This window comes from Salmo salar, chromosome ssa19 (assembly GCF_905237065.1).
Source record: "Salmo salar chromosome ssa19, Ssal_v3.1, whole genome shotgun sequence".
NCBI classification, from domain to species: Eukaryota; Metazoa; Chordata; class Actinopteri; order Salmoniformes; family Salmonidae; genus Salmo; species Salmo salar.
Window position 1 is genome coordinate 56,260,613 of NC_059460.1, and position 8,610 is coordinate 56,269,222.

Below are 8,610 nucleotides of genomic sequence, written 5' to 3' on the forward strand. Positions count from 1 at the left end.
GTGATTGGTCAAAAGACCAATTAGTGGAAAAAATATATAAGACATGGGATGCCTGTCTAAACGCAGCCTATGAGAAACAAGGTCAGGCCACAGTTATGACTCTGCTGACCCCTATTGTTCTCTGCTACACACTGCAGTTAACAAAAGACAAGCTGAGTCCACAGATACCACTTACTGGTCGGGTCTAGCTTCTCCACTCGATGAGAGAGGGAAATGAAAGGTGTTTCCATCTTGCAATTCAAGTAGATTTACATAGCTGTAATAACAAAAACTGCCTATGTTATTTTGAGAGTCCTACAAACTGTATATATTTAAAATAAGACAAAGGTTCACAAGACTGATTCTAAAACATTTATTTCTATGTTACAAAAACAGCTTTGCATACCCCTGTGCATATTCATGCAAACACGTTTCACTGCCAGTGAAAAGAAGATATTACTCAGTCTCACAATACCGATGGTATCAGACAGGGTGTAACATTCTTAATTCACTCTTAACGGAAAACCTTGCATAGTACTATGTAGCTAGCTCTTTCCACTGGTGCAAAGGTTCAGTCGAGCAGAGATTCAATTATGAAAATGACGTAATCATGGATCTCATGTAGGTCATAGTATGCACGCTAGATTCATACAAACCACATACACCAAGTTACAGTATATTAAGTTCAAGTTATTTGATCTGTATTGCACTTCATTTTAACTCACTCTTGTTCTGCATAAAATGGATCAAGATGAATAAGACATTGCTGTAACGCCAACAGCAAAATACTTTGGTACAATCCAGCACATTTGAATGCCATTGGAAAATATCACTGTCCACACACAAGAATCCTGAAATACATTGGCTGGATGTGCCATCAATCTAAACATGTAGGAAGGCCTTATTGAAAACCATGGAGCCACAGTAATGACAGTGCCTATACTGTATGCACTTGAGAGGTTCTTTGTGCACATGCTCCAAATATTAGTCCCCCCTGTTGTTCATACATCCTCCTGAGTCTTGACCAATCAGTCTTGTTATGACTTCTTTACAGGTCTTGTCTCCAAGCAGTTCCTGTATGGAGTATTGACACAAATCTTTTCCGGCCACACTTTACATTAGAGAACATAGTATTTCCTTTATGTTCATTTTAGGGGAATAACTTGTGTCTAAATACCAACAAAAATAAACAAAAAAAGTACTCCAAGTGCATGAAATTGCAAACCTGTTACATGTAACCTAATAACATTACATTACACATAACGTTCCTTTGTATAAAGTAAGTAAGTAGCCTGGTCCAAGCCAGAATGTTACTGCAGTTACCGTTATTGTAGTAATACCAACAATGCATTAACTAGCTGTCGTCATTGGCTTCAGCATCACCCTGGACAAGCTGCTGGAGAAGGCCTTCTTCATCCACCTGTTCAGTCGCAAAGAGATTAGCTTCCTGCTGCTCGCCAATGAGAATTCGCTGCAGCAGAAGGGCATCACCGTCAAACAGAAGAGGTGAGTGAGGGCTAGAGAGACAGCATGAGCTCTATTGGGTCTAATTGAAATTGGAGAGTTAATTTACTTCTAGAGAAATGATTGGGGATCCTAATAAATCAAATCAAAATGTACTCAAATCCACTGTCTAATTGAATATATGACTACTTTCAAATGAATTTAAATTACACCATAAATGTATTCAGTGTTTCCCCTAGGATTTGTTTCAGCAGCAGTGGCAAGGTTAGCGGGTGGTGGATTTCTACTAGCGTTAGCGTAATGACATGCTGGCTGTTCCCATAGACTTCCAGTCATTGAGTCAACGACTATCCATTTGAAAGTGTGTCTGGCAGAAATATATATTAAAACAAAAAATTCAACAGTGGCAACAATTTCCACACCTGCTAAATGAATATAGGAGAAACACTGGTCTTGGTGCTCTGGTTGCTGCCCTGATATCCGATGCTCTTGTGTCCAATGCTGGACACCTTCCTGTTGGCGCTGCCCCTCACTGCCCCTCCCTTCATTCTGACGCTACTACTCCCACTCTCGGACATGGTCCTTCCCCTCCTTTTCTGCTGCTCCTCCTCCTCCTCCTCCTCCATCCCCCTCTCCGCCTCCTCCTGCTGCAGGTTCCGGAGGTTCTGACAGTTGCATACCCGCTCCTCTGGCTGCTCCCTGGTGGGACGGAACCACTTCAATGAAGCGTAGACGAGCTCTACGAAACTGGACACGGCAGATATCACTCCCACGGCGAAGTAGAAACAGAGGAAGACTGTCTTCTCCATGGGGCGTGACACGAAGCAGTCCACCGTGTAGGGGCATGGGAAGCGGCTGCATGGGAACTGGGCCTCAACCTGGAAGCCGTACAGCCACCACTGACCTACCAGAAATCCCACTTCTGTCACCAAACGGAAGGCCACGTTTATAACATAGAGCTGTCGGAGGTGGCGCTCTTCCCTGGCAGCGTTGCTAATCAGCTGGCTGAACCTTGGCTGGCTTAACTGCATGGTCCTCTTGTTGTGGTGGTGCATGGCGTACATGAGGAAAATGAGGGACGGCGTGGAGATGAGGACTATGTGGAACACCCAGAAGCGATACTGGGAGATGGGGAAGGCATCATCGTAACATACCTGCTTGCAGCCCGGCTGCAGGGTGTTACAGGCAAACTCCCCCTGCTCGTCTTCGAACAAGTCGCCGGCGACAGTGCCCAGGATGAGGATGCGGAAGACCAGCATGAGCAGCAGCCAGAAGCGGCCAAGCATAGGGGAGTGGGCCTGGAGGGAATCGAAGAGGCCACCGAGGAAGCTCCACTCACCCATGATGCGAGGACTTGGCCTGGGCTATTCCTCCTGGCTCTCTGGGGGTCTCTGGAGGTCTAGTGGAACTTATATTCAGTCCATTTTCAGAAATAGTTTTCCCTCATGATTTACTGGCACGCAGGGTTGTCAAGTCAAAATGCCAAGTCTGGTCACAAGCCCTTCCTTAAGAAGTACTAAAATGGATGATGAAATCTGAACATGGTGATTAACAGATCAAAGGCTAATTCCATGGGCATGTGTCCTTCACATGACCTGAAACAAGACAGATCAAATATTTGATTGTGTAACATGCAGAAAAAAAACGTATAAAGATAGCTATTCCAATATGTTCCCTCATCCACATTACATTTAATGAATTAACACAAGCAAATTACCTGTATTAGATGAGAAGTTGCTTCAACTCCTTTTAAGCTTCCTTAGGAAATGAACCAATTCAGTGAAAACCTCTGCTCCTTTCGTGATCTTAAATGACATTGAAGAACAGAGGTTTTGATTAGTTAAGAAGCAGATAGGCAAAACAATATAGGTATATTATCGAATGTACTTAATATTACATACAAAACAACCCACACAAATATTTAACTTGCTCACATAAAGGTTAAACATACAGAGAGAACATACCAAACTTTTCAACCATATACATGGTAGATCGTCATAATAAGCCGATTCCTGTACAAGCCTGGTAGAAGTACTCTTTAGCCTCTGGCATGCACACTCTGGGTGCCTTGTTTATGTGGGCAGGTGCCTTCTTTGATTTGGTACTTCAGCCTGAGGCAGCCGTGAATCAATGGGTAGCAGTCAATGAGTCATCAAAATATTGTCAGTCAACAAAAAAAAAAAGCTCTGTAGAAAAACCTTTAAACATTAGGCATTATATCATCCATCTATTAAAGGTGCAATGACAAACAAATGGAGCCAACCTGTGTTGGTTCCCTCAGTGTGCTTCTCCTAGCAAGCCGACTATTACCACAGTCTAACTCCACGTTAGACAGTGATAATGGTTGGCTTTTAGTAGTCGGCTTGCTAGGGCGTCAACGGGGAAGGAAATTCTTGTCATGTCCTATCTGGGATATCAAAGTACACAAACATAATTAATGTTTACTCAAGAGTGCATACTCTTGATTGATGACGGCTTTTCCTAATGGCAGGAAGAGTCAGCACTTCCCAATCGGCCTGAGCAGTTCAGGAGAACACAGGAACACCCCAGCATCAATACACCACCGACAGGGTAAAAACTGGTTGAATCAACGTTGTTGATTGGATTTGAAAAAAGTAAATCGACATATGGGAATTTCATATTTCCCCCCCCCAACTTTTAACCTAAATCCAATGACATGGTGAAATGTTTTGTTGATTTCACATTGAATTCACATTAGTTGACAACTCAACCAAATGTAAATCAAAACTAGACGTTGAACTGAAGTCTGCGCCCAGTGGGCACTGGTAGACCTACTGATACAACAGCTGTGAGTGCTTTTGTATTGGGATTGGGTGGGCCGGCCAGTCCCCGACTTTGTTTTAATTTTCAAATAGCCTACACCCCTCTCCTGTAGTCAAATGAACAATTCGTCCTCTAGTGGCCTCATGGGTGGAATGTTTGTAATACTTTTCATAATTAATAAACATTATTAAACCTGCTTAAAATCCGCTGTTTCTATGTCAAACGAACGGTTTTGTTATATTTCAGTTTTCTGTGATATATATGAAATTTAATATTGGGATGCAAACTCAAAATTGAATAAATTTAAACTCTATATGTGACACGGTACAGGTGTATTCAGTTTTTAAGCCCATAACCATGTATGTGAAGTGAATACTTTGTTTTAAAGTAAATTTGACTACCAATAAACACTGTGTGACCCTAATTTAGCCCACTGCAGAAAAAGATTGAGTCATCCTTCGAACTTTAAATGTAGGCTACATGAGGTCAATACATTTTTATGTCAGTATCGGATGAAACTGTGGGCTGAGGTAAACTGTTTAATTGCTACTTGCCCTGTTACAGTTTAGATTATTTAGTTACTTACATTAACCATGTTTGGAATCATGGCCTTCCATGTCGATACGCAGGTTGGCATTTATTGGGATGCAGCGGTCACTAGCTGGCCTAGCCACATTCATAACATCTTATTTCAAACCCTAACTACACTGCTAACCTTATGCTTAGCCCTAACCTTAAATTATGACCAAAAAGCACATTTTTGTTTTCACCATAAAGACAATTTTGACTATGCAAGCCGCAAAGTCAAAATTGCCTTTATGGTAAAAATGTCATGAGCTAGCTACTAGTTTAAAGCAATTAAAGATCTAATTGTTACAAATAATTCATGCATGGACTACATTTGAGAATATTTTTTTTTACCTTATCAAGCTTGACAATGATACATTCATTTATCAATCAAAAAAGGTGTTATGAGTGAGAGCACCATAAACATCTTTCCAGGGTGTTGGTGCATCCTCCTCCCAATAGAGCCTCTTGCAACACCACTGATAGGGAAAGGGAATCCATTTGCAAAAGTCAAGTTTTGCTTTGATGTCAAGTCAGCTCATATTGTTGCTACCTTAGCTGTTATGCTAGCTAATGTGCTACTGAAGAGTCACACTAGCATATTGACATGCACATTGGTATTAAAAGACGGGAACATTGTTTCGGCAAATCATTAGTTAGGTAGCTAGCTATCACATGAATTGTGCAAAAATGTGATAACTACGGACATCATCATTAAGAGACAGTCTAGCTAGCCAGCTAGCTAAGCGCTAGCCAGTCAGTGACGCTGACAAATTGAAACTGGTATCAACAAAATGTGTTTCACTCTATATCATAAAACATTGCATTGCTAACAAGGCATCAATTAGCTTACACAACTTTCACGTTTATTAGGAAGTTTACTTGATAAGTTAGACACTCAACTGAGAACTTTGGTAGGTAGCTAGCTTGGTTTCCATTTTCCAACAGATTTTTCTAAACCACCTAATTGGTTGTCACTTTCTAATTCCCTGATTGGTCATCAGCGGTTATTGATCTTGGAACCGTTCACCAGAAGAACCAGCTTCTGGTAAACTGTTTGCCACTAGTGGCAAAAAATGTTATTGTCGCCAAAGGTTTGCAGCAGATTCACTACTAGTGGTAAACATTTCCAAACTTCTAGCAACATTTTGTGGCACACTATTTATCTTGCAGCAAATTTGCCACAAACTTTCAGGAAGTTTGCCGCAACAAATTCATTTTTGTATGGGCATAGCTGGATTCCTATCGAACAGGCAGTGTAATTTTTTGTTGTGAAAGTCAACAACTTTTTTTATGTCAGAGAGACAAAAAGCACATCAGTAGAACCCAGTAAAAAACTGCGGGTTAGGTGCCGCCTGAATTGATCAAAAATTACTTTGATATCATGGGTAGAGTGAGGCTGGAGAGGTTGCAGTAGCCTAATGGTGTGTGTGTTAGTGCACTGTGTTTGTATGTCATGACTGTAAACATCTTGCTTTAACAATTTAACATTTCCTTAACAGCACTGCAGCCTCACTCTACCCCTGATATAAGTAATTTTTGAAAGTGAAAAAAACGACTTGGTATAATTTTGATTATAGAAGATTGAATAAGTGTGCTTTAAACTGTTTACTTGGAATGATTTGTAGCTATCGTCTCTATCTGTGCATGAGAGTTCATCCGACTCAGTTTCTCTACCAGAAAACACGCGATACCGTAAAGTGTTGTGTATCCGCGCACGAGAATCCAGGCGCAAACTCAAGTGCAGACGGCTTGACTGCGTTTTGCGAGTGTCGGCTCACTTGACCGCAGTAGAAAACTGGGCCAGTTTGACAGCACATCTCCGCTTGCTTGTCGATAGGGTGGACACACTGTTTGAATGAGAAAAAAATAAATAAATCACATTTGGACTATCAGTAACAACGTTTCCATGCGAGTAAAGTCACGAAGTTCACAGGGTGTTGAACGTGCACGCTATGAGTTTCATGCTCCTTTCCAATAAATATGGAGGGATTATTCTGGTGAATTTAGAGTTGATGCTCGTTTGACAAATAGGCCTACAAATATTCTCGCTCTTATCCATAATAACCAAATGATTTAGACTAGCTGTTGGCTAAAGCGCATGTAACAAGACCAGAGTAATGTCACATTTGCTGTTCAACGCAACAGTGTTTGTGACAAAACTGCCGGTAGAGTTGAACATGTAATGGAAAAAAAACATTGAACGTTAGATCTTTATTCGGTACATGAAAACTTAAGTGAACATTTTAATTTTGTGTTCACTACTTCATCACACACTGACTTTTCTTCGCAACAATTCAGTTTGGTGGAAACACCACTGGAGGGAAAATGCGCATATTTTCTTTATGCGGGTTTTAAACTGAACAAACATATAAACGCAACAACTTCAATTATTTTACCGAGTTACAGTTCATAACAGGAAATCAATCAATTTAAATAAATTCATTAGGCCCTATCTGGATTTCACATGACTGGGCAGGGACGCAACCATGGGTGGGCCTGGGAGGACATATTTGCGAGCCAGGCCTAGCCAATCAAAATGAGTTTTTCTCCACAAAGGGGCTTTATTACAGACAGAAATACTCAGGAGTTTCATCAGCTGGGACTGGTCTCAAATGATCCCGCAAGTAAAGAAGCCGGATTTGGAGGTCCTGGGCAGGTGTCTTTACACGTGGTCGGCGGTTGTGGGGCCAGTTGGAGGTACTGCCAAATTCTCATTGCAGGCGGTTTATGGTAGAGAAATGAACATTAACTATCTGGCAACAGCTTTGGTGGACATTCCTGCAGTCAGCATGCCAATTGCAATTGTGGCATTGTGTTGTGTGACAAAAAAAAGCACATTTTACAGTGGCATTTTATTGTCCCCAGCACAAGGTGCACCCGTGTAATGATCATGCTGTTTAATCAGCTTCTTGATATGCCACACCTGTCAGGTGGATGGATTATTTTGGCAAAGAAGAAATGTTCACTAACAGGGATGTAAACAAATTTGTGCACCAAATTTGCGAGAAATGTTTTTTGTGCACATGGGAAATGTTCCTATTGTGAAAATTAACAATAGTGTTCCTTCATGACCCTTTGCAGAACCCATTGGTGTGTGCATGAATGCGCCAGACATCTTCGTGCTTGTGACACTTTTCAATGTGGGTCAAACAGGAAATAAAATTATCGGAGTTTATTGCTCGTCGTTAACAGAACTGCGGGACAACCGTGACCGACAGGAGACTGTCTACCGGTCGCCCCCAGTTAGTACAGGCGGGAAGCTGGAGCGACACCGTGTGCTAACTAGCTCGTTAGCGACACCGGAAAACAGTGCCCGACAGGCGGGGGCGAAGTACACTCTACCGGTGTGTACTAACTATAGCTATCTAGTCTTCTTGGGGTTTATCAACGATTGTTATGGTGCATTACAACCATCGACACTACTGAAGCACCCCTGCTTCCCACCTATGTAGTGCAATCATAGTTTATGAATGGACAAATACAGGTATAAAATCCATATTTTGGATAAAGTATAAAGTGAAATATTGTGTGTAGAGCTTCCTGAAACTGATTATAACTATAGACATACATTGTGTACTCAAAACATTAGGAAAACCTTCCTGATATTGAGTTGAACCTCATACTGCTGCTGTTCCAAGTCTCATGTGCATCATCCTGCCTCCGAAGTGGGGCTGCTATAACATTAGGAACAGGTGTTCCTAATGTTGTTCTCTTACTGTGTAAAGTATGAAATGGTTTAAGTCACGTCATGAAGATCACTATGATATATTTGTATGATTACAAAAGTATAACAATATCATATGGGTTGAAATG

At 41.4% G+C, this 8,610-nt stretch overlaps 1 protein-coding gene across 1 annotated transcript; it reads right to left on the bottom strand.

The window, feature by feature from the left end:
- Positions 1-338: 338 nt before the first annotated feature.
- Positions 339-3,836, bottom strand: LOC106579256 (gap junction delta-3 protein). Its single transcript, XM_014158996.2, has 3 exons — positions 3,408-3,836; positions 3,161-3,248; positions 339-3,038 (listed from the first exon to the last, which is right to left on the bottom strand). The coding sequence occupies exon 3, from the start codon at positions 2,784-2,786 to the stop codon at positions 1,869-1,871; it is 918 nt and encodes a 305-aa protein (XP_014014471.1). The 5' UTR covers positions 2,787-3,038; positions 3,161-3,248; positions 3,408-3,836; the 3' UTR covers positions 339-1,868.
- Positions 3,837-8,610: the final 4,774 nt, after the last annotated feature.